Source organism: Thunnus maccoyii, chromosome 13 (genome assembly GCF_910596095.1).
Source record: "Thunnus maccoyii chromosome 13, fThuMac1.1, whole genome shotgun sequence".
Lineage (NCBI taxonomy): Eukaryota > Metazoa > Chordata > Actinopteri > Scombriformes > Scombridae > Thunnus > Thunnus maccoyii.
The window spans coordinates 27,738,505-27,766,021 of NC_056545.1; the positions used below are offsets into that span (position 1 = coordinate 27,738,505).

At 38.1% G+C, this 27,517-nt stretch overlaps 2 protein-coding genes across 2 annotated transcripts; one reads left to right on the forward strand and one right to left on the reverse strand.

The window, feature by feature from the left end:
* Positions 1 to 1,355: 1,355 nt before the first annotated feature.
* si:ch73-1a9.3 (non-histone chromosomal protein HMG-like) lies at positions 1,356 to 4,862 on the reverse strand. The gene is made up of 6 exons (XM_042431449.1): positions 4,666 to 4,862; positions 2,998 to 3,021; positions 2,793 to 2,822; positions 2,660 to 2,701; positions 2,459 to 2,566; positions 1,356 to 2,370 (listed from the first exon to the last, which is right to left on the reverse strand). The coding sequence occupies exons 1-6, from the start codon at positions 4,681 to 4,683 to the stop codon at positions 2,323 to 2,325; spliced, it is 270 nt and encodes an 89-aa protein (XP_042287383.1). The 5' UTR covers positions 4,684 to 4,862; the 3' UTR covers positions 1,356 to 2,322.
* Positions 4,863 to 16,796: 11,934 nt separating this feature from the next.
* igsf5a (immunoglobulin superfamily, member 5a) lies at positions 16,797 to 27,451 on the forward strand. Its single transcript, XM_042431849.1, has 8 exons — positions 16,797 to 16,842; positions 18,500 to 18,820; positions 23,916 to 24,194; positions 24,920 to 25,039; positions 25,444 to 25,468; positions 25,571 to 25,674; positions 25,820 to 25,860; positions 27,279 to 27,451. The coding sequence occupies exons 1-8, from the start codon at positions 16,797 to 16,799 to the stop codon at positions 27,384 to 27,386; spliced, it is 1,044 nt and encodes a 347-aa protein (XP_042287783.1). The 3' UTR covers positions 27,387 to 27,451.
* The last annotated feature ends 66 nt before the right edge of the window (positions 27,452 to 27,517 follow it).

Consider the following 27,517-nt stretch of genomic DNA (forward strand, 5'->3'; position numbering starts at 1 on the left):
AACTCATAGACACCAAACAGGGCCCCAACTACACTCTCCTGAAATTACATGCCAAAAACTGAACCACTGATTAAATCTTGAAATGCATTGCATTTTATAAGATGGTCGTGTTTTTTAAAGTAAAATTTTAATCTGAAATGTAACCAGTAACTTTAGCTGCCAAGTCGCCTAAATAGTGGAAATCTGAAATGCATTGTAAGTACAAGGAAGCATAAAATGAAAAGAAGAAACTACAAGTACCTCAAAACTGTCCTTAAGTGCAGTACTTTAGTAAATACTTTCCACCACTGCCAATATATTACAAAATAAATATAGTCACTGTTATTAGAAGATTTATGCATTTCATTGGGGAAATTTTATTTCCCTTGTGGGTTTTTAATTTTTCCACCAACCCAATGAGGGTTGCATGCTTCAATAAAGCATCAGAATAGATATTCAAAAAAACCGGTCATACATCTGTTTTGTGTTTTCATGTGCTGTACTTAACAGAATTTTAGTGATGTAATTAGTTTGAATGGTTACAAGTATGAAGGAGACAAAGCTGTGTTGTGTTCTGTGTGAACATGGCAGGCTGTTTGACATCTTCATTAGGATTACGTTTGTTTACCAACACAGAAGTGAATCACCGGTATAATTATGTCATAAATGATGATGAATATTTCATGATATAACAACACTTAAAAGGCAACGCAGAGAAAACAAGAGCTGATGAACCTGTGGTCCAGTGTGAAACTGTCCATGGTGCTGAAACTAATTCATGTGTTTTTATAGGGACAGAGCTGTTATAACCATAATTTGGGGACTGTTTTGTGTGACTGAAAGTGCTGCTTGTGTTGTTTTGAATTCTTGCTTTGACTATTATACTTTGTATAAAATGTCATAGCCTTTCTTAGTCGCCTAAAATGTGCCATACTAGTTGTTTCTGAACTTGCCCTCTTCTCCTCTAAGGCACATTTTCTACCTAGGGTTCTAGCTGGGCCAAAATGCACAATTCTGACATGAACCTGTATCTGCCATTGAATTAGATGTTTACGCAAACCCCCTCCGTGGTGTTATATTTTAGGTGCCTTTACCAATGTGGCCTTCATTTTTCTCTACTGCATACTAAATATTCGTTCATCAAGTGACTTACCACTACTATGTTGTTATATGCTGAATTCTGCAGTGAATCTGACATGTTTCTGACAGTATTTATAATACTTTTTCTTCTACAGAGCCTCATTGAAAGGATTTCTTTTAATCTCTTTGACATTTTTAGGTAAAGACTTTTCAACCATACCCTTTAGTTTAACAGTTAGTGTCTAATGTCAACAACCTTAACAATTAACCGACTTTTCAGAATGAAACAGCGTAACAACTACCAACTGAGTTTTATTGGTTCGTTGATAACAATCATTACACAGGTACATCTATAAACAAATAAAAAGAAACTGCACACTTGTACTTGATACAGATACCTAAAACCCACATGAATATTGCTACTGCTGGTATGCATTTGACATCTCAAATAATGTACAGTTTGTCTGTAGGCATTTAAGAAGCCAGTCTCAACAATTTCTTTTTTTTATGGTTACACACCTCATTAGCTTGGCTAAGAAAACAAATTCCATTTTTACCATCCTTACAATGTACCATTACACACTGCATATAGAAAGATTGAAAACCCTTTTCACAGCAGCTATACAAATTTATTGCGATGCTATCACAGAACAGAGACACAACCAACACACGTGATGCACAGTTCTGATAGGGAGAGCTCCAGTACTAGAGATTTTAGGTTTATTGATCAGATTCGTTAAGAAAACTGCATGAGTACAAGAGTTAACATACAAGAACAAAGCTTACAAACATTCTAAAACACTGTTCTTCATTATAAACAATAAAACAATGAGTTGCCCTGTGACTTGGTCCGTCCCCACCCCAGCACAGATTACATACACTGTCCCTTATAAAGCATATGGAATGTAATCCACGCAGGCAAGCTCTTTCCGTTGTTGCCCCGTCTCCTGTGAACGTTGTGCTTGCGTGTTGACACCGTAACCTGTCCCGCACCCTCCCCTCCTTCACATTTAAAACTGAAATGAAATCCACTGACAGTAACAACAATGACCGCGACTTTCGTGGCGATGCAAAATTGTGGGATGTGATGAAATTCCCCGTCTCCAAATCGACTTTTTTTTTTCTTTCATTAAAAAAAAGTGTTCTCTACAATCAAACTACTAAAAAACCTGTATTTAGAAAATAGTTGATAAAAATATTCCCCTGAATTGTACAAGAAAAGAGGTACAGGGAGCACTGGTAAAAGATGTGGTTTGAGAGATGTTATTCTGCTGCCTCATCTTTTTCATCAGCTGCGTCTGTAGCTGGTGCCTGGAACACACATTTTTAACAGCGTCAAAGTTACATCAGAGGAGTCGAACTTATTTTGCATGTTTATACACGATGACATGACCCTTACCTCTTCCTCAGCTTTGGCTTCGCCATTCTCAGCGGGGGCCTCTGGTGCTTTCTCCTCAGGCTTGGCCTTCTCCACCTCCTTAGCTTTCTTGGGCTTAGCTGGTGCCTTCTGCAAGCAAACACATTCACCACGTTAGGCACTACTCAAAGTCAGGAGTCTAAAAAGTGAGTTTAATGATGATAAATCAAAACAAGATCCCACCTTTGGCTTAGGTTTAGGCTCTGCCTTTGCAGGTGCAGGTCTCTGTGGGGAAGAAAAACTTTAATGTTAGCACTGAGAAAGCAGTGAGCAGCATACATATTGTCTGTGACAGTCTGGGCTTGTCTATACTTACATCTTTCAACCTGAGAGATCTCCTCTTGGGCTGCAGACAGAGAGAACAAACAGGGGGATTACTTTTAACATATGTTATGATAATGGATGTTACTGATGGGGTGTTACTGACCCCTGGTGGGTGAGCAGACTAACTGTTTCATTATTTTTATGAGGAATAAAAACACAGACACTCCAAACAAAGTGTCATTCTGTTTATTTCTTACCGCTGATTCAGCTCCTCCAGCTGCCTGTAAGAAACAAACAAAAAAAATCACATTAAGGACATTGTCTGCACTCTCCTGTACTGTGGTGGGTTTAATTGGTGATGGGACTGGGGCATGGGCTTTAAGTATTAGTTATGTAACTCAAAAGTGGGCGTTTCCAGACAGAGTACCAGCCTATGGCTGCACATACAGCTCCATACATGATTTAGGTCAGACCGAGCACTGTGATTGGCTGAGAAATGTCTAAAACCTTGCACAATGGGGCTCATAATCTCAGTGCATATAAACATCAGTCCTCATCAAAACTATATGAGTAGGACCTACTCATTAGTTAGCCTGTTTACACTCATTATATCAAGATTCAGGATGTTTAGTCACTCCAGAAGTACAATCCTATGAAATACTTTAGCTGGAAGGCTCCATTACAGGCAAAACAGTAAATAAATATATATAAGAAGACAAAATATAATATCACATATTAACTGTAATTTACACATCAAACATAGTCTTTGAGGAACTACATTTGTATGGCGCAAGCGTCATAAAACAAACCGAATGCGTGCTTTGGCATGCTTGAACACAAAAGTGTACCAGAGTAATATAATAACATAATGTAGTGCAAATGGCATCATGTGGCTTTCTCTCCCAGCTCCTGCAAGTGATTTGCCTACTGTAAAACTCCGGTGGAGGAGGGGGCGGACTCCGCCTCCTCACGACACAGCCATTCATTGGTAATAAATGGGATTGCCAGTGTAGGGAGAAAACCGAGCCGTGTAGTGAATGTTCCCGCCATGAATTTGAAAAGAGTCACTCCGAGATGCTCAGCGACTCTGTGGGTCTGGTAGCAGAATCTACTGGAGCCCCCAGCAACAGGAGCAGCGCTGTGCTGACGGAGGCTCGCCATTGCATAACCTACAACTGGCCTGAGCCGACAACACAGACACTCCGCTACACGACGGACGCCTTCCAACAAACGCGTTTCACCGGCGCTAATAAAGGCGGCCATGCATGAACAAAACACACACATGCGCGTTAGGTTTATGAAAGAGAGAAAGTGATTAATTAAATCATAATAAGAGTGTTTAATTTTCTCACAAGAAAGACATAAACAAGACTTAGTACCCATACAAAAAATAACAACCTCAACATTACAGCCAAACTCCTACAGAATAACATGCTTTCACTGAATTTTGCGTTTTCAATTTCGGTCCCATTTTCTGGGAGAAACTTTCGTATCCAGCGTGACGACCCCCGTAAGGAAACAATCAATATGCCGCCAACTTTCTCTGCAGAAAAGCGATCTATCGACACAGAAAACGACCCCCGGCTCTGACCTGCACTGTATTTACACACAAATGCAAGAATGCATGTCACCATTCTGCGGTAAAAAACCCGGCACACTGAAAACCACCTGGCACAAAGATAATCACTGCACGGGAGAGATAAGACCAACAATCAGCCACTTGAAAAAAAATCACAACAGACGCTAAATACCGACTAAACTCTCGGCTGTGGACACTCGCTCTGAACAGAAAACGGACATTTGCAGCAACATTTTAACAACTCTGTTAAAACCGCAAAGCTGTGTAACAAGCCCGTTTTACAAATTGCAGTTGTGGGTTATAAATGCTGTATTACTAAATGCATGAAAGATATCGGTCTACTCACTTTGCTCCTTTTAGGCATGGTTGGTTTGTGTGGGGTGTTTTTGTAGAAGGAAAAAAGAGAGCTAAGTGTAAGTCAATACAGGAGAAAATACAGTGGTATATTCAGGATAAAGCTGTACAAGTACAGTCTAATACAGCGCAGCGAGACGTTAATGTTCCATTGGAAGAAAAACTAGCTCAAACCGGATTGGATTCTCCCCCTCCCTCCCTATTCAAACCGTTATAGTTCCTGCATGATTGACGGCGCTATGTCCCGCCCCCGCTGCACGGTGATTGGGCGAAACAGTGGTCAGCAACACGATTTCAAATCTGGACTCCTACCTGTGTGGGTACGTCACACGTCACTCAACAAATACGGCGAGCGATTTGTCTTTCTGTGCAGCCATCTGCTATAACAAGGCGAAAATTGTCATTAAATCTGCTTTTAACCTTGCTTAGACATGCATATTTCTCTCTAAATGCAACATGTTTATATGGAAGAGCATTGAGTGTAATATGTTTTAAAATATACTCCCCATTCTGCGCCTTTTACACGATTGATAAAGGAAAATGTGGCATGTGTATTGGCAATAGATTGGGAGAGGGGCGTGTGCTCCCCCAGCCAAGTCTTTTGTATTAAAGCTTGGGAAAATGGCGACAGGATAAGTGTGGGTACAGCTCCTAGCAGGCTGTGTGCTCTTGTGCAATAACCTCCTCGAAGTGTTGTCACCGTCCACTTGCTCCACTGTGAGTGTGCGGTCCAAACATGACTTCAGTGGAAACAACCGCGGTGGCGCTCCAGCTTTGTGTGTGAAAGTCATTTCAGACATTTCAGCACGGAGACATTCATTTCCCCCTTGTCAATGACAGACACTAAACTGACAGTGTTATATCTCCTCTGTCTCTCTGAGAAGACGAAAAACACCGAGCATTGTGTGGTTTCTTTAAGTGTACTGCACAGAAAACAGACAGCAAATTCTAAATGTTTCCAAATTTATTTCTGGCTATTTATCTTGTATACAGATAATTTAATAAAGATGCCACAGTTAATGTAGCCAGATTCAAATTCAGTCCATTTATGGCTTTATCACTTACACACCAAAGAACCTTAGGCTATGGGATATATTAATTTTTTTTACTTTTGGCAAATTTCCTCTATAAATTGTTCATTTAGCTAGAAGTGAGGACAATATTAGTTTTATTTCGTATTTGATTCTAGGCTTAGATGAAATTAGAATAATGTGCCTTCGCAGAGCTTTATTTCAACATTATTCCAATATTTTGGACTCTATATGAAGTCGATGATGAAAGTGTGGTGAACAAAAACAAGCCATTGTAAAATCCTTTAAATCCTGATATTCCCATGCTCTGGGAAGAGTGTCATGTTTATTATAAGTGAAAATATTTGGTATGTTAAGCAGTGGTGCAAAGTAACTAAGGATATTTACTCAAGTACTGTACTTAAGTACAATATTTATGTACTTGTACTTTTCTTGAGTATTTTCTTTTTATGCTACTTGGTACTTTAACTCAGCTACTTTTATTTGACTGCTGTAGTTACTCTTCAGATTAAAATTTTGCATTAAATAATGTAAACTATGATAAACTTATATTTAAACCAGCAGTTCACAAACTTTTTGGCTTGTAACAACTGTGTGTAGTTGTGGTTCTGTGTGATGTTACTGATTTTTGAGTTGTAAGCAATTTCACCAAATAAATAACTGTTTGAGGCCCAAAGAGGTAAAAAATTATTTTTATTTTCACAAAAAAAAAAAGCAAAATTTAGAGAAAAGTCTGAAAAATGAATAAAAATTTGTATGGCAAAATGTTTGATTTTCTTCTGTCCTATACCCGGCTGATATCAGTTACAGTCACATTGGGCCATTTTCTGCAACATGAGTTCTTTTACTTTTAATACTTTAAGTAAATTTAGCTGATAATATTTCTGTACTTTTACTTAAGTAGGATCTTAAATGCATAATAATTTTATTTGTAATGGAATAATTTTACATTGTGGTGTTGCTACTTAAGTAAAGGATCGGAGTACTTCTTTCACTATTGATGTTAGGATATGAAGATGATAATGATGATTTGTACTCTGCTAGGTAGACGTGAAACACAAAACATCATACATCAAATAATCAAATCAAAATGACCTTCTTCCCTCCTTAACTAACTTTGATTTTTAAATCCTGGACAGCCCGACATCCTGTTTCAGCAGGAGATACAGCAACATGCTCTTAACAATGAAGTTTACATTGATCCGCTCATATTGAAAGTGGGTAGAAAGTACTTGGATTCAGCATTGTAAATCAGGAGAAAGAAAGGAAGACATTCTCAAGCACACAAACATTTTTTTCTCAGCTGTTAAAGTTTACAATGCAAGCAAATCATTCAAATGATGTGACATTTTAAAAATGGCAGGTTGCTGCAGTATTTGGGCCAATACTATAGTGTTGTTTTAGAAGACACTTATTCAGTTTTACTTTGAGATTGCGGATTCCAAGTTTGGCAAAATGCAGACAGTCCACTGTAAACAAAATCCAATTTGGCCTCTTAAGAAGAGCAAAATACCATAGAGATTAGAATATACTGTCTCCTCCAATTGGTCAACAATGTCATGTGATTAGTTATAAGCCAAATGTTCAGTGACACGTCACTCTATTAGTTACTAGTAAGGCTGACTTCTTGTTTTAAGGTATTTGTGAGCTGATCTGCTGCCACTGGCGCTTGCAACCTCTTCTGTCTGGTGTGAACAGCATTAAACTAACAGACTTGAATTCACAATGAAGTGACATTTCCTGCAGGGCTGCATTCGACAGCAGCTTGAGAACACAGCAAATTTGATTTTGTTTGTTGTATCCTTCCAGCCCACGTCACACATATCTGTGACATTTTACTGCTCACAAATGCTGAAAAACATACAGGTCAGATTCATCTTTACAAAATGAAGCTACAGCAAAATCTCTCTGATTTGAATCATATTGTTTATAACCTTTTTTTGTATAAATACTGCAGAGTTATTTGCAGTTGTTGGCAATGTTCAACATGCATTACCTCTCCTCATGGTCCCTTTACTGTCAGAGCCACAAAGTCTATAGTGTCTATAGTCCATAGTGATAATGTGATTGTATGGAACCTATAGGTAAATTACACTGGAGGGCTCAGATAGGCAGTGATACCTTGACTCTGCAGTGTTTACACACATACAGGTGACTGCTTAAGTTAAGGATCTCTTATAAACTGAAGCTCTCATGTGGCAACATCAGTATAGTTACACACACAATATTTCATAAGTAAACCACAACATTTCATAAGTAAAGCAGAAATACTCATAAAAGTGAGAAGAGAGAGATGAGCAACATGGTTATATGTAACAAACAAATAAACAAACAAACAAACAAAACAAAAACATTAATTTCCTAAAAGTGAGTTGCAAGTTTGTAACAAAGACAATCAGCCCATCCCCCATCTGGCACCCTGCAGATTCAGCTAGTTTGTCCACATAAAAGTTTCTGCCTCCCTGTAGGCAGAGAGGTGTAAACAGTAAGACCAGGTCACATGTTGATGCGTGCTAGTATTATCATGGTAATGACATCAGAAGTTTACTGCACCCCACTGCCCCATTCAACAAAACAAGCACTGTGTAGGTGATGCATAAACTAAGTACCTGCACTTCTTGTTGCAACTTAAAACAAGGAGTTTAGAATATGCACCAACAGTTTGCAATGTAGTCATTCACTGTAGCCCAAAAGAGTGTAAACCTTGATGACAGCAACCAGTTTCACAAGTTTCCAATGTTTGTACTGTTTAACTCAGCCAAGTGTAGACACACAAGGTTTCTTTGCCATCTTATTTCAGTTTTTAGTGTAATACAGAGCTCGGATCCTGTTCCTCAAATTTTTATGTAATCTAGGCTGAAGTGTTGACCAAATTGACCACAAAAAAAAAAAAAAAAAAGATGTGACCTTTTGCATAGATGTGATCAATGATGTTTATATGTGATATGTGACACAGAGACAACCTGAAGGCCCTGGAATACTATATAGTGTATAGTGAGTATTAAAGGTCTTTCAGGGCCAGTTTGTGACATTTTAAAGCACTGTCATAAACAGTAAGGAGTGCCAACACAGCTGTAAAACTTACAACACTGTGTGAACAGGTTCAGTTGACCAGACGACAAACTTATCTGTGTCCAAACACATAGAAACCCTTAATTAGAGAAATAACTTCCACTGCCATGGAGGTTGCAGTATCACTGTGGAAGAATAGCCAGTATGTTTGTCTTATTTGTTTTAGACAGTGCCTCATCCAATGCAATGGATTTAAACTTATGAGATATTATACTGCACAATGATCTTCTAACAGAAATTGTTATATGGTAAAATAAGGATACAAAAGCGGAAGTAAATTCGGTAAACAGAGCAGAGTTATACCACCACATAGACAGTAGAACAGCAACCTACTGATCAACTTTGTATTCAGAGCAACATGGTGTCTGCTTTATAGCATAATCTGTTTTCCATTTTAAAATGAGGGACCAGGGTGCAGCAAGGTTTCTGTGTGATCCGCTGATATGAAGTATCAAAAACATCAAAAACCTATAAGGGAATTTCTTCTGCCACTGAGCTGAAGAGCAACTTGCAAAGCTGCAGTTTAACTCTCTGCTCTTCCGTCCTGTCTTGTACAACTGGCTTTGCAAGACATAAAAATCCCCACATTGTAAAAGAATGTCCTGCAGCTCTCTGCAGGAGTCTCTCTGTAAAGATACTGTAAATACATGAGGACAGAGGGAGGGGGGGAAAAAACGAGAGAACGATCGGGGGGAGGGGAGAAGGCGTTAGGTAGGTCTCAGATAACAATGCTGTTGTTGTGTTGAGTTTGGAAGAACCCCTCCATCACAGCTGCTGCCTGTTGCTGTCTTTTCCCTCCTTTTTACTTTCTGGTTTTCCCTCTTGAGTCGTAAGAACACTGGGAGGAGGGAACAGCAGCGCAGGGTCAGTGGCGAGGGCTGTAACTCCAATAACTGTTAATTCTTTGAAAAACGATTGTTTTAACTCACTGAAAGGGTTATAATGCAAAGTAATTTTGTGAATCTTTGTTGTTGGCACATACATGTAATATATTTGACTTAATGAAAGAATAAATGGAGCACTAAGTTGTCTCAGAGGTAACTGGAACAGAAACATTGGCATAATCCTTAGCGGAGGGTGGATGAAGGTAAAGGTGACCTCATCTAAAGCCTCTTTGACAGAGGGCAACTTGTTCATTTATCTTCTCCACTTGCTCTCTCTCTCTCTCTCACACACACACACATGCACACACACCACTTGTCAGTAGCTGCTGGTAAAGTCTTGTAGACCACGAACAGGTGAGACTGAACAGCTGCGTTGTGCACAAACACACTTTTATTTCCCCTCACTGCCAGATTGTAAACAATCGGTTGGTCACGGTGGTGTAGTACGTGCTGTAGGCAGGTATGAAGGTGACAGAGATGACTGTGGATGGATCAGCTGGATGTAAGGAAAAGCTGAATCCCTCTCTCTCTCTCTCTCTCTCTCTCTCTCTCTTACTAAGTGGATTTCTCCCATGCGGCGAATGGTGGCCTTCCCATATGGAGCAGCGGGTAAAGCCAGATTACACCAGTTTGTGTTAGAGGGGCTGCAGCACCACCGGAGTTCACAGCATGAACCCACATGGACATTAAGGACATTATATTTCCAAACTATACAACAGCAGTGTGAGCCTCTTGTCTAGCCAATTCAACAGTACTAACCTATTAGTGTTTATCTGCTACACATTTGACAGTTTAAAGAAAGATTTAAACCGAGTGATCAGAGGTTGGCGTTTTTTGTAATAAAGATTTTACCTCAATGATGCAACTTTTGGTTCTTCAAACTTACAATAAACAGCCACTTTTCCCTCTCCTTTGTTCTACTTTCTACTTCTCTTTTGAGGTTTGTGCTGATAAAACTGGGAATTCTATCTACAATATCCAGTATCAAGAAGATAATATACAACCAACACAAAATGACAAATGGGACAAAGTGTCACATGCAGTTTCCAAAAATAAAATATTAGGTTTGTCTACTCAGCAGTCACAGGAATGTGTTGTGGTCTAAGGAGGGGAGTGCCCATGACCTGCCTTTAACACAGTAATTTACATGTGAGAGAGGGCGGAGGCTCGCCCCAGTGGCAACACGGCCTAATAAGCTCAGTAACAATAAACCTTAGTCGGCTTTAACCATTGATTAGCCAACAGCTGACACAACAAAAACAAATCCCACAATGGCGATTAATGCGTGCTCTGAAGGCGTGCCTTTTTGTGAAGAAAGTAATGCATTGGGAAGCCATATCTTATTCTCTCAGATAAGGGGGCAATTGAACGGAACTAATGTGTGGTTGCAAACAATGAAATGAAACAATAGGATTGTTAGATGCCTGAGAAGTCAAGCAGCCGACACAAGGACGAGCACATATGATGAGTTGTGAGTGATGATCTCTGACACGGCTGCTCTGGTGGCAGAAGAGACCTCTGATTTACTTCCATTGCAGGCCATATGCAGGGGTTCAGAGGGCTGCTGCTGCTGACCCTCCCCCACTATCTACTTCCTGTTTTTCATGGTTGTCTGCTTGCTTCTGCCTATACAATACCAGCTGTGTCTGGAGACATTCCAGCTCGTACTATACTGCTGCCCTTATAAAACCATGACTGTGGGCCAGAGGAGCCTATAACCAGAACAGAGGAAAGACATATCACATTGCCAGCTTTTCCGATGCATCATATGAGATCTGCTAATCAGGAGGCTGTTCCACTGAAGGCCTTTTGAAACGGATTAGCTGGCAATTAGTTTTCCAGCTTCAGTAGACTTTTTTTGTTATTTTTAAACTGGTTTTACACTGGAAAAATAGTAACTGCAAATCGGTCACGTAAAAATCAACTTGAAAACCATGTGATTAAAAAATGTGTATCAGCTTAATTTACCATAGAGCACAGTGGTTGTTTTATCTGTTACATATTTAGCATGGACAACATTTTCTGTAAGGATTTGTGTGTGTTGAATATAATTTGGCGAGAGCACCTCTGAGCCCAAACCGAAGCATGTGTATACCGATAGTATAGTGCATTTTAGGGTAACTTTACTCTATGCAGTATAAAACATTTAATAAAAGGTTTATAACATACTATAATGTAGTTGTTAGCAGATATGTTTTTTATTGATGTATGTAAGTGTTACCTATAATTACTTGGTCATCATGTGCACAGACTTCCACATAAACAGCACGTAGGCAGCTGAATAAATTTAAGTGCAGGTAATTCACAATTTTTCTGTCACGTTGAAAAAAATTGTAAAAATGTATTTTATAAATATACTGCATTCAAAGTATGTCCAGTTAATTTTGCATTTCTGTAGTTTATACAAAACTTTGGCGCCATATTGACCATGAAACTTGATTTTTTGTGAATCAGCTTCAACAATAAGTGATACAAAACACAAAGCACATAGAAAAGTTGTTCACAAGGTTTATGAGTCGACAAACAACACGAAATAAAATGTAAGAGCATATACATTTAGGGATGTATACAGTGCAGCAGAACATAATCCTACAGTGACATCTAGTGGTCAACATGAAAAGCACCACTCAGTCAGTATCTGTCTCTCTTGAATGTGTTTTTGCAGCTCAACTTGCAAACAGTTCAGAGACCTTCAGCTACATTCCTCAAACACACAGTTATATTAACCAGTCCAGATGACCTTGTTGGTGATGATCTTGTGACAGCCATCCCACTGACAGTCACAGGTCCACAGGCTGCTCCACAGTAGGAGTGTGAACTCTTGTTCACACGCAAACTTCCACCTTCATTCATCAACCTGCTGAAGGGCCAGCGGAAGATCTGCTGATCTGCATTTCCACACCGCGTAGCAGTGAAGAAGACACTATATGTTGTGTGATCAGTTGCAGGAGTAAATGACAGGTTGAGTTAAACAGCCTTCAATACAAAGAAAACTCATTACAGTAGAGAAGACTTATTTACAGCAGTAGATTGACCATCTGGTCATTATATAAAACAGTACAGCTGCACCTTGTCTCAGATACATATTACCTGCATCTTTATTACTATTTATATTTATAACACTATTTTACTTTACATTGCATTATATTACTTATATCACTATATAAAAATACAATATCACCATTATATTGTAATTATTATGCCTTTATTTTATCATTGTACATGCTACATCATACTATTCTCTTTGATTTCTGTTATATATACAGTAATTCATTGTATTATATTATTACTGTATATTGTATGTATTACATGTAAAATTATATACTTGATTATATTATTATTATTATGTATTTTCTACTTATTATTCATACCTATACCTGCATACTTCACTACATACTGTATATAGTTCATGCATCATAGCTGCTGGAGTTGCACTTCTGGACTTCTTTTTGCACAATTATTTCCACAAATCACTTATATAGTCTAAGGTTTTGTGATGTATGTATTTTATATGGCTTTTTAAATGTCACCTCTCTAATCCAACAGTTCTTTAACTATTTTCTTACCCCTGAGCTTGTCTCTGTGCTGCTGTAGCATGTGAGTCTTATCTTCTCTCTTATCTTATATGGAAAATAAACACTGGTTTAAAAAAGTAATAGACAGTAGTTTTTAAAAAGGAATTTATTTTATTTTTTTGTGTCACATAACTCTCTTCACTTTAATAGTAAGTTGATATTTATATGATGTATGATATTTAAAGCCAGTATAAAAAGATGGGGGAGACAGATTTCCCTGTGTAGAAGTCCCATTGCACATAATGAAATTAATCTGATTACTGAAACAATCACTGAAAGACATAATATCACATTAATCACTAGATACTTGCTGGATACATGAGGGACCAAGATACATGGAGAAATGCACGTCGAGTGTTAATACTACTGATACTCTTTTCTCTCCACAGGTAGGTCAAAGGTCAGATCACTGTGAGGAAGATGCTTGCTGTCTTCCTAATCATTATAGTGATTATGTCTAAAAAAAGTAACCTCACCCCCTTGTTTACACTGAGACTATAAATAAGCCTGATTTGAGTCTGGGTAGCTCATAGGCCGGGAGCTTATCTACTTTTTCTGCGGAGCTTAAGTCATTGTCTACAGCTCCTTTAACATGATCCCAGTTCACTGACGTGTCTTTGACACCAGTGAAATACCACAGTCTACAAATCCTTCATTACAAGTTTGCAAAATAAATTGTACTCAGGTATTACCAGTAAAATGTATACAGGTATCTAAATTAAAAGTACTCTGTTGTGTGAGGAACAGTTATGTTTAGCAGTGGGTGATTTTCATGCTTTCAGATGAGTTGAAGGATTACATACTCCTCTACAGGTTGAGTGAATCCTCTCTTTCCATAATGTCTAAAAGTTATTGTGTCATCAAGTTGAAACAAGACCATTACTGACAGGCTCCCAAAAGTTTGGCTTTTGGAGACAACAGTGATAACTACACTGTAATGAAGGACAAGGAAACTGTTATCACTCACTCAGTTTCAAATAACTAGCAAGTGGCTAATTCGCTCATGAGGCATCACAGGACTTTAAAGCCCCTGAAAACTGGGCTCCAAATCTTAAAGGTACCCTGTGAAGTTTTCTTGTGAACATACAAAAGTTCTGTTTACATTCAGTGTTTCTTATCCAAAGCACATTTTATATATCTTTAAGGCCCAACAAACACATTGGATGTATTTTCTTTCTCATAAAATGTTTGCAAAGCCAGTTTTTTTTTTTTTTTTTTTAAATTGCATTGTTTACATCCATGTTTACTTGCTAGCAGTCATCTTCTTCACTGTCTTTGTGGGAGCATTGCTACACTTCTTAGCACGTTACTGCCACTAGCTGTTGATTAGTGGAATAACGTGGAATGATTGGCAACAGTGTGTATTGTGACGCCTGTATGCTTGTTCATGTGCACAGTACAAACAAAAATGGAGACAGACTTGTGAAACCATGTTCCACAGTGCAACTAGTGGTAAAAAAAAACAACAACTCCACAACTCCACAGGGTACCTTTAAGTGATCCTATATAACATTAAATATTCATGATCAAGCAACAATCACAGTTTAAAGATAACCTTTATTTGTATCGTTTTATTCATTAAGAGTTTTACTCTCAAAAACTTATCTGCTACATCAAAACAGAGCATGAGGGGTTTGATCTGATTTTCATTAACGCAACTGTATTACATATTATAAATTATACATACTGCGTACACTGTTTACTCCTGGTCAATACCCTGTACATTCATCCCATTCTCCTCTATTTAATATTTAATATTTCAATCTGTAGCTGCTCCTCTCACTAGAATATGTTTTATATTTTTAGTTTTTATTTTATATTTCATATCTTACATTTTTCCTCTATTGTAAATTCTTCTTTGATTTTACTTAGGAGCTGTTATTTTTGTGTATATTTCTTGTGTGTATATTTTTGACTGCTACGCACCATAACAACAACAAGTCAACTTCCTCATATGTAGTCTGATTACCTACTTGACAATAAAGCTGATTCTGATACTGATTGACAGTAACCAAACAACCCCACAACTGTCATAAACATGATTCAGATTTTGTTAAATCCTGATTGGTGCATGTAAGTACGTGACATCACTTTCTTCTAACTGAGCCTCGCCTACTTCAAACCAGTGAGAGGAACACAAACAAAAACACAAATACTGAAATCTCTCATGTGAAACAACCAAAACTGTTCTAACTTTGGCAGAAAATAATGTGTTCATATAGCATGTCTCTCATAATAAGATGCTGATTCAGGGCCAAAAACAAATACATTTCAACAGAGAATCCTCATTCAGTTCTTGTTTGTTGTTTGTTTGTCTTTTATCTCATCAATTAGTTGCTCTTGTTTCAACAGCAGCACCAGATTGGACTATTTATAGAACAGGTTCATATGATATTAGATAAGATCTAAGATAAGATCTAAGATCATTGAGGAATGAAGTGTTGGAAAAAACACACCCCAAAGAATAAAAGACACAAAAGATCAGGCAATAAAAACAGGCTTGAGCTGACTGACTCTTAAATGATATACCAGCATTAGTCTTCTGATAAGACAGTCCGCCTCACCTGTCTGTTCTGAAAACGTCAGCCTCACACCCACAGCCGAGCATTAACTGACAGGTAGTGTGAGGATATAAGGGTTGGGTTTCAATGACCAGACCTGAACTTTGCTCCCTGTGAGAGTTTCAGAGCCACAGGTGGAGTTCTGCTGCTCACCTGCTGTTTCAGGAAATGAAGCTTTGATCCTTTCTACGCACCACAGCGGGAGCCATCACACAGTAAGTTTGTATAACTGGAGATGCTGTTACTTCTGAGGAATACTTAGTGATGACTGCAGAGATTTTGATCCACTGGAATTATTTTATAAAAGTTGTGTGTTTTGATATTAACGCCTGCACGGTATGGAAAGGCTATGAAAGCGAAAAGATAGTGCTTACCACGTAAAAACAGGTTGGGTCTGTAGTGACGAAGCAACAGAAACAGACGGCATAAAAATGGTGTAGTAGAGACTTAACTCAATGTATTTTGTGTGAATGAATGATGGAATGATCAGTTACAATCCTGTTGTTTGAGTACATAAATGTAAAACAATATTGTATATTTAATCTAAACATAATTTCAAACAAGAAAGAATGTCTTGGATTTTTTTCTCTAGAAAAGTAAATAACTCCAAACAATTTCCAATCAAAATCTATTTTCTTGATGCCCTTTGCTTCGTTCACAAAGAAATACAGGCTGAGTTTTTGGTCTTATGTCATTTATTTGTGGCTTACGTTCCCACCGGAGCTTAAATTTGTTTTGGGAAGGTATCGGTGTACCTGTAAAATCACCCAGAATGATTTTTCTGTCACTTTCACAGACATTACAGCCAAAATCAAAGGCTAACTGATTCTTCTTCTTCCTGCTTTGACATGGACAAGTTCATTCAAATCAAGATATGAGCTTACAAATATGTAATTTTTGTTTTTAACACTGACCAAATGCATAAGAGCCTCTTTTAATTTAAATCCTCCTTTCCTCATCTTTCAGGATAACAACACTAGCACGACTGTTTCCTGAAAACATGGCCAACCACTTCCACATCTATTTATTACTGTGTGCAATTGGAGGTCAGTATTTATTTTTATAAATGATGATATAAAGTGTATAAACCTGCAGATTGGATGATATTTAGATAAATAACAGGATGCTAGATAAAGTTAAGTGTGCAGAAGAGTTATATCTGTCTGGATCCTGCAATTTTGTCCAAATGTTTAGTGAATTGTAGCTTAATGTTTACACAGTGTTTATGAAAATTACATGACAGCCTATATAATATACTACCTTTGTGAAGCTGTAATAACAGCAGTTTCAAAAGTCCTGAGAGGCACTTTTAAATGGAGGATTAAATGTTAATGATCCCTCTAGTGAAATTAAATAAAGCATATGAATCAACTGAACCAACAACTACAAGTGAATCTAACTGTGAATACAGCAGTATCAGCTGACTTTTTAGTTTTTTGACTTTTCTGTCGACTACTACTAATATGACATCTGAACAGATTTTTAAATGGAGTATTACTTTACAAATGAAGTCAGTACCACAGGGTGATGTTCTTCATCATCAAGGAGAGTACATGAGTAACACTCTCTGAAATACAACAGCAGGTCTAACAAGTTTTTGTACTATTACACTTGTTAATTGTTACCCTTGGTGCTGTCTGGAAGAAAAAAAGCTGAACGAAAAGAAACTGTTGCAAATCTAATCAGTCACTCTCATCAAAATGTAAACAGGCTTGCTCATTCCAGACACTAGTAACTGACTGAATGAGAAGAACATTTGCCACAAATGTCTTTTTGCTTACTCTTATAGGATGCAACAATAGTAACAAATCATCCAGGGAAACATTCACAAACTCTTCCTGAACTTTAATGTTCAACATGTGAAGGATCAGTCCAGATTAATGCTCTGTTTGAGTTTCAGTCTTGTTACAAACAAACCAATGTCCTTTGTAACGTTTAGGTACCTTGAGCAAACTCAAACATGTCTTGAGCACTGATGTGAACAAAGATTGCTGCAGACCTTCTTATTGTGCTGAATCAAGTAGAAAAGTTCAGCCAAAGTTGACTAACAGATGTAAATCAATGACACTTAACACATTAAAAAAAACCCCCGTCTACTTCTATTTTATTGATTATGTTGTGGCTTCACTTTTGCAGTGATGTGAATACCTGAAATATGTTGCCTATCTCACAAAAATCTTCAGTAGCCTACTGAAAGTCAACAGCAAATATATATATATATATATATATATATACTGTATGTATATTTAGTGTATAAAATCTCAGAATGTTGACTCATTACAAATTCACTGAGCCTAAAGTGAGCACAGAGTATATTGCTTATATTTTGTGACTAACAATAAAAAAAAATTAAAAATATCACACAACCAACCAATTATTCCAACAAATACAGTTTATGTGACCCAGTTTCATTATTTCTTCAGTCTATTCCACCACTTACAAAAAACACAAGAGGCATTAATAATCATGAGTTGAACATTTTAAAACAGTTATTGATCTATATGTTTTGAGAAACCTAATAAACATGTAATATTCAACAGTAAACCATTAAAAAAATTATACATGCTATACATTATAGTCTATTTATGACCAACTGTATAATTACAGCATGACAATATATATAGGCCATATATAGGCTACTGTATATGTACTGTATTTTCTTTTCTCCCAGTCAGTAAAACTTTTGTATCCCTGTGCATTTAGGATTTTGTTCAGTGCTGTCAGACAAGTTCCAGCTGGAGCCTCTGAATGTCACAGTGCTACAAGGATCTGATGCCCGATTCAACGCCACAGTGCAGAGAAGTTGGACGTACATGACGTTCCACGTCCAAAACCGTCTAGCCCTCACTGTCCCTGCTACCGGCGAGATATTGTCATCAAAAAACTATTCGGCCAAATCCTGCTCCAGTAACAGAAGCTGTGTGGAGTTCACTATCCATAACACCAACCACAATCAGTCTGGGCCAGTCGTCTGCTTTTTGCAGGGGGCGCCTGTTCCGAGGACTGCACATCTTTACGTACAAGGTAGGGTCATTAACATTCATCAGGCTGTATTTATATTTTGTTAAATGACTTTGGGCAGGGTGGTGTGTAGTATTTTGAGAGACAGGTTGTTTTGTAACTGTGTTGACCTCTCTGTAGATGCAAAAGCATCGAAAAGGAGGTTCTTTTCAGCAGCTCAGTGATGCTAAGCTGTACGTATACTGCCCAACCCAGAAACCATCCTATTCATGTGCTCATCAAATAGCTCTCTGTATAGTTGTGAGTGAGGTGTAGTGACTGGGCTGTACTCTGGAGGGCAGTAGTGAGCCCCATTCATGTGTTTGCTCAGCAGCCTATGGCGAGAACATCAGATGACAATGAGACTGACACTGAGCTCTCTGTGGTAACATTTTGCTCAACAGCAGGAATTTAATATTTTCAAAGAATCATAAAAAAAAAAAAAACATGAAAAAAAGAGGCTGGTGGCCTTGATAGCTGGTAGGGGAGAGTGGGGTAAGATGAGCCAATTTTTATGTATGTTGTCCTCTAGGCAACGAAAAATGAGACAGAAGTAGAATGAAAACATCCACCTCTATTTCAGGATGTCTCTTGAAATGAAATTGTAAGAATGGCTCATTGAAAGTATGACTTCTCAAAAAAAGTGTTCCTGTGACTCAACATGCCCCAGGTTAGGTGTAAGTTGATCTGAGTGAGTGGGTAAGTTAAGCCATCTGAGGGTAAACTGACCATCTGACTTTTTAAGACCATTGAACAATCAAAAATGACCATTCAGCATACCATCCATCAAGCTTGCAAGGAAATATGAATTGTTGCTCCCTCCTTGCAGTTTCTCTAGCCTTTAGAGGTTGAGGTAGCTTCTTCAACTCATCACTCAGTGGGAAAAATGCCTCATCATTTTCCTTGAATGCAAATGTGGTGCCAGCCACCTTGAAGGCTGAAGCCCAAAGAAGTTGCCTCAGGCATATGACATGAGAGACTGTGGTGTGCCATAAAATTCTTGAACCAATCTGGACCTAGAAAAGTAGGCTATAATTTACTCTGTCATGGTGCTGTATTAAACTACACAAGATAAGTTATCTATGCTGACCCAATGAGTCATGTAATTTCTGGCACACCCTACCTGCTAAACCCTTCTCCAGTTGTTGGGGACAGGAATGTTGTTTCTTTCTGCCAATTCAATGACAGTTCACATAATTTCTTTGGAGTAAAAACATGGAACTGGTCAGCCAGCTTCTTGATATGGTCTGCAATCTCCAACTCTACGTCCTCTGTTTTTACTTCCTTTACCTCTGTTTTAATGACCTGTCAATACTTCTGTCTTTTGCCACTGATCTTATGGATTTTCCATTCTTGACATCATTGGCTGCTCTCTCCATCTCTTCAAGGGTAGGTTCTTGGCATGATAGCTTTTCTACAATGTTTAAGTTTAAGTTGAACCACTGGCTCACTTTGCCCCATAGCCACCATTTTGAAAAAAAAGGCCTAGCTTAGCAATTCAATCTAATCTTAAACTAAATGATTCACATGGTTCACTTGTTAGAAAATCACCAACATGTATAATACATAGTGTTTGACTTGGATAAATTTGCTTTGACAAAACTGTCATTGTACCTTACATGAAGAAAATTTACTTTGACCAGCAAAAAAGTGGTTTCTGTGTAAAAAAAAACAAACAACCTTCCCACATCTCTCATGTACAGTGACATAGACATGATGCGTGTGTCCTCAATTTATGATCACATGACAAAACAGGTGCATAGTTGTCTAGATACAGGGGGTGGGTCAACTTACCCATAGGGTCATCTTACCCCACTCTCCCCTACAACTTTCACACCAAACTCAGTGTCTGACAGTATTTTAAATGTGCTTGCACATACACACATGATCATACACACTTACTTGTCTGCCATCCACTCTTCATAGCACAATGCTAGATGGCCAGTTAGGGCTCATTATCTCCCCATCACCTTCAAAGGAGAGCTGTGTCACATGGAGAAACTTAGTTTATTTCAGTCAACCTGCAGTGATTTTCATCCATACTGAAACAAGCTGTGGAAATATGAGGGGGAACACTTTATGGGGGCAACTTTTGTGTGGGTGCGTGGAGAACTTCCAGCTTATGTGTGTGTTCAGATTGTCGGAGTATAACGACTTTTTGTTCAGGGAGAGAGAGAGTAACTGTGCTGTAATTTTCTCTATAAAGGGGAAAGTAGTTTCCTTGGAGGGTGAGGGCAGGCTAATAAAACTTTTAGAGGCTGTATCACAGAACTGGAATTCAAAGAGGGGAACAAAATAAAACAAATACAACATGGGAAAAACTTTTTAAACTATTTCATTATTATAACGGCAGCCACAGAAATAAGTATGAGTCAGCCTTTAAAGGTCTGATAATTATCACTAATGTGTGACTGAAAAACCTCCAAATTACTGCACATGCCGTTTTTGAAAAAATCATCAAGAAATATTTAAAAACAAGTCTAAAAACTATTTTATGAGCATTTGTTATAACACTCCTAACTCCAAATCTCACCCATAATGTGACCGACAGACCAACTAAGAAACTAACATTGCGTCATCTTTCTGTATTTTTTGTACATTCAAATGAGTTAACTTTTGGAGAAAGCAAAGGAAACAGCAGTGGGTCCACTATTTAGTTTAGTTTAGTTTAGTTTAGTTTAGTTTAGTTTAGTTTAGTTTAGTTTAGTTTAGTTTAGTTTAGTTTAGTTTAGTCATTTATTTTACAGGGACAATGTCCTCTCTTCTCACACTTCTGAAAATATGCCAGAGTTAGCCAAAAGGCCCAAGCACATACACAAGATAAAATATTTTCAGTACAATAAAAGAGCACAATATCATACAATACAATAAGACAATATATACAACAATACTATACAATAACACATACTGTACTATATGTCAGTGTGTTCAACGTTATAAACCGATCTGTCACTGACTAAAATCTTGAAAATCCTCAAGGAGCCCCTTCTCCTGTGATGAGACTGCTTTTAAAAGAACATTTGAATAGTATCAAGAATCAATCATCACAGATATGATCATGGATATGTAAATGTGTTGCTGGACCCAGCAGTTAACCGCATCTTGTGGTGTCATGAATATGTAATATATCACTGCAGGGATGCATATTGTTTTGCAAACACTGGCTTATAAATGTTGTAGAAGTGGGACATGTTTTGACATCAGATGTTCAGAAATAGAGATTTGACTGCTGTGTCCTGAGAGAAACTCTCTGACACAAATGTTTTAGAGTTTCTCCCCCTAAAACAATCCTGAGAAACGTGTTGGTGTTTTCACCAGAAGGGACATTTCCCTGTGACAGCTCATCTCTGACCTCTAGCCTCTGGCCTCTAGCTGGATTAGTAATTAGAAACACTCAGTTCATCCCCAAAAATGACTTGTCTCTATGAGGCAGTTTTACAATTAACCAGCCTCAAACTAAACCCTTACACAGCAGTATGAAGTAAACAACAGTACTCTGTGCATGTCTCCTTCCTACCATGTACATAATTGATTGTCAGAGTGTTGGATCTCTATCTCATGCTGCTGATTAGGACCTCCATCATTACAGACATATTCTCCATGCATGTAGCAAAACCGGCAGCCAAAGCTAATAAATCCACTTAATAGACCTGCCAGTTGAGTACTCTGATTGCTTTTCTGCAAGGGGATGTTAATGAGGGACACTGACAGTGAGCAAACGCTGTTTAACAGCAAATGAAAGAAGGTTTCATATGAAAAGAATACAGGTTTTATGAGATTGGACCACTGGTTTACTTAATGTCAGGAATGCTGACATTACATAAACCAATTCTAGCATACAATTTATAAAATGTAAAAATGCATTATCATTAGCCATGCAGCAGCCATGCATGCTGCACAGTCATATTTAGTTTTGCATTTTTCACTCTTCATGGAGTTCTGTGATAGTTCAGTATTCCATGAACTTCACTCAGCACTGAAGTTGCTCTATCCTTTGCTGATTGGCATCAGTTGCTTTATTTATGCTTTCACATTGGCTGATTCTCCAGCTGATTGGATACCAGGTGATGACTAATGTCCAATCATATTCATGCAGGTGCACATGGCGTCCTTTAAGGACCTAATACTTTTCACTCAATACTCAGCTGATACCTTCATGCCAACGCCGCTTGCTGCTACAGCTCCTTCAACCTAATCTCCTCATGTGATATGTTTTCAGTTTTGCTAACTTGTTACTGCACCTGTATATAGTGTATGTGTTTGTCTAAAAGGGGTTTCAGTCTTTGAGTCAAATCTTCACTGCTACTCAGATTGTTTGAGAGCTCCCTCTGAGAGCAGAGCCTTTTCTGCCAAATCTAATCACATAATCATTTGCCATAAATAGTCAATTTGACATGTTTTTGACTGAACTGTATTAAAGGATAAATCCTTTATTTTTCTTGTTGTCAGCAAATCCCATGAAAAGAGCAAAACCAACAATGTATTAGTCCATCTTGGAATACTTTAGTCTACCTCAGCCTGTCTGTGCCACCCAGCTCTAAGCCGATTGGTTCATATTGAAGACTTTAATATCAAAAATATATACTTTCATTTTTAAAAAAAAAAAGCTAAATGAACATCTTGGCACTTTTTTTAGCTGAGGTTACTCAAACAAGAGTATGGTACGTTTGTTGGGAACTGTTTTCAGTGTGGATGTGGTGCTGTAGTGAGTATTTATGGCATGTGGGATTGACTACAATGACCATTTTGGATCATGTCATCCAGTGCAACCATGTGGATAATCATTATGTTTTCAGTATTTTTTGGACAACAATGCTCTGGAGCTCTACGGCACAGAGGAATAAGATATATCAGGCTTTGACACACATACAATACTTGTTATTAGATCAATCATTGTTGGTTCTGGTCTTTTCATGGGATTTGCTAACAATAAAAAATATAGAATGTCACATCAAGATGTATACTTTAAACTGCTAGTCTTTGCAAAATAGATTTAAACTTTTAGGTTGTTTTTTTCAGCAATCACTCATCACTCTATGGCTAAGCTGACCACTGAGTCAAAATCCTAGAAACATGGTGTATAATCCTGATTAACCCCTCGTCTACCCCTGTCTCTCAGTGAGTGGTGAAATCAACATCAAGGAAGGGAATGTAACAGTGGAACAAGGCCAGCAGGTAGAATTTGAGTGTGTAATGACTGGTTGGTACCCCAAACCTACTGTCAGCTGGATCCGAAATAATCAAACTGTGAACAGCAGCCTGTACAACACCACCCACGAGGATGGACATACCACCAGTGTCCTGAAGTTCCAGGCGGTCAGCAACACCACAGTGGAGTGTCAGGCAATTGTGTCAGAACTACATCATCCAAAATCCAGCTTTGTCTACCTGGTGGTTGGTAAGGTCTTCCACAACATTTTTCTGTACAGTACATGGCATGAGACACATGACTGATTGGACTGATCTAGGATGATGTGATTTCTTTTTTTCTACTGCATTAATTACCGCGAGGCAGCTGGATTCACAAGATCATGATATCATGTGAATCCAGCTGCCTCGCAAGGTAAGACAGTGATAGAGGGTGATAGACAGATGGTTCATCCAATCACCTGCCAGGTATTTTTTTTGAAAGTGCCTGCCCTTTTCCAAACAGTTACCAAGGATGACCTCTCAGATAGTTCTGTGTAACAAACCATCTCGTGTGTCAGGTTACTGCATTAATGTACTTTTGTCAATTGCAAAGTCTTAAAAATGTCTGGGATTCTACTAACAGCCCTTCACTACACATGATATTAACATATGACCTGGGTGATTGGAGAATAATCTGATAAAATCAAGTTTTAATTGAATAAAAAAACCCATTCAACATGCGCTGTATGGCAATCACATTAACAGCAATACCCTGAGTGTAAGGTTTCAACCAGGAGGTGCACACATATGGATAACATAATGTACTGTCTAGCAGGAGGAAAAAAACCCCGCAGCAATATGCAATTTGCAGGGGAAAGAGAATTCTAATGTGTGTGCAATGGGTTATGGTGGGTCAGAGAAGCATTTTACAATCATAATTTTTGGGGTTTTTGGGTCTTCTGCTCTTTTCTCTGGTCTTTCCTCCTAAAACAGTGCCCAAGCCTCCTGACTGGACCGTGCTGATAGCTGTGGTTTGCTCCATTGGAGGTTTTGCTCTGCTGGTTTTGCTCATAATCGGAATCATCTTCTGCTGCAAACGCAGGAAGGAAAAACGTAAGGCCCTCATTATACTAATTCTAACACAACTTACACCATACTGTATGTCCAAAATCACAAATGTTAGGCTAGTAACCTTTGTCTGAGGGCAGGATGTGCTGGAAAATAACAAATCAAGAGGAGGAGACTTTTCAAACAGATGACAAGAAGCAGAAAAACCCATTGCTTCTTTCTTCAACACGATATACTTTTGCAAACTGAAACAGCTTTGAGAGTTTCAGAGCAGCTTAACTCACAGTTGCTTTTTGTAACGGTTATGGCTTTGTAGATTAATTTATAGTCTGTCCTGACAAAAGAGTGAAGAGTCCTAGCAAACTAATATTCATGTCACATTTACATTATATAGCAAGTGTTATATTACTTATGTACTAACCAACTTATTATCGTTCAATCCATTTCAGAAGCCAACTACCAAGATGAAATGAGGTAATATTCTACCAAAACTATAAATATTTTGTACTTTTGTACTTCTACATGTTTGTACATACAGTAAACTGCTGTGCTGTCTTACATGTTTGTGTGTAGCAGGAGAGTGAGGACACAGAGTCAGTTAAGTGGTGTCAATCCCACTGGACAGCAACAAGGTCAAGTGAACGCAGGATATGTAAAAGACAATCAAGTAACAAGAACAAGTAAGACCGATGAGAGCACGTACACAAACACATCATTTTTCATCAAAATCTTTGACAAAATGTCACTCTCTTGGTATCATTATCATTATCCACTTGTGACACAATGAAGTCAAACTTCTTTCTTCTATCTCTTCTTTGTTCACAGGTATCGCTCCCAGTGAACTCTATCTCCCCAGTAGTTTAGAGGTAGGTTGTGAAGTTGTTCAGTAGTACGCAATGATAATCAGTAGAAAATGTTTGCATGCAGTAGTGTGCAGAGATCCTTTTAGGTCATTGGGGTTGAGGAGAAAGGCACCTTTGTGAGGCACCTTCGTTTTGTCTTTAGTATGTCTGCAACTATGATAGGGGCTCTGTGAGGCTGTACTCGGCACAGAGGTACTTTGAGTTAAATACTAAAGTCAGTGTGCTAACATGCTCACAATGATAATGCTGATGTATAGCAGGTATAATGTTTACCAAGGTAACCATCTTAATTTAGCATGCTATCATAATCTCATGACCACCAAGCAGTAAAGTACAGAACAGTACAGTAAAGTGAAGAGAAGTACAGCTGAGGCTGATGGGAATGTCATTAGATTTACAGATTTATTTGCAAATAAGTCAAAGTAATGAACAAATTAAAATTTCAACCTGGTGATGGCACTGGATGAAAAGTCAGGAGATCACCAAAGTGATTGCAAATCATCCTGAAGGGACATAAATGTGTCAACGACATTTCATGGCAATCCATCCAATAATTATTGAGACATTTTACTTGATAAATTCAAACCTGCTGGTAACAGGAAAAGTCAGGGGATTACCAAAATCATTGCAATTCATCATCTGGGTACTGTGGATATTGGTACCAAAGACAAAAAGAGTTGGAAAGTTCACCTGTAAATTGTTTCTCTGTTTGCACACCAATCATCTACCATGCACTATAATGGAGAACCCATGATGTATTGCCTGCACTGTCCCACACTGCTGTGCCTATACTGTCAAATTCCATATGTAATCCCCAGTAAATGAAGCTTAGAACACACAGTTGGCATACAGTATGCACCCTTAAAGTCAAACATGCAAGTATAACTCAAAATGTCATCATTCCTCTAAGCTGATATGTTTCTACATGCCTGAGAAGTGGTGATTTATATAAATCACTTGGCATGGCTCTTACAAATGAAACGAAAAAATAACCAGCCATGTGAATTTATCATCTTTAATTATAAAGACACTAATCATTTTACGTGTCATTTATCGTCCTGGGTTTCCAAATTCATCCAATACTGATGTTTTCTTTTTTAGAGAGTGGGCTGCATTTATCAGGCATGGTACATATGGATAATTCATTGCTCGACCATTCAATTAATTTGAGTAATGAATAAAAATAAAGAAGTATGTTATTCAAGTCCACAATTATAGCCTAGTAATTGGAATAATAATTCCAAGCTGACTGTCTTTTCAGTTGAGCAGTGTTGCATTGTTTATGTAACTGTGGTAAGTTTTGTTTTAGAATAACAGGGAGGGAAAGGCTGGTAAAATATGAGTCTACAGTGTTTTAACTGCAGATCTCAGCTATTTTTGAGAATTATTAATCAGAAATTTGTGTTGCTTTTGATTTTTAGATGCCTGATATTGTGAACAGTAACCAGGCAGGAAATAGCTACAATAATGCCTACAACATTCCAAATGAATCAAGCCTCAAGAAACACAGACATCTCACCATTGTGTAAGGACAGCAGACCAAGACGTCTACAGATGTTGATGAGTTTTAGGACAAACCTGCACAGCACCTTGAAGCCTGGAGAAAGGTGGAAAGAAGGACTGAGGACAGACCAAAGACTGATGTACTCAAGTAGAGTTG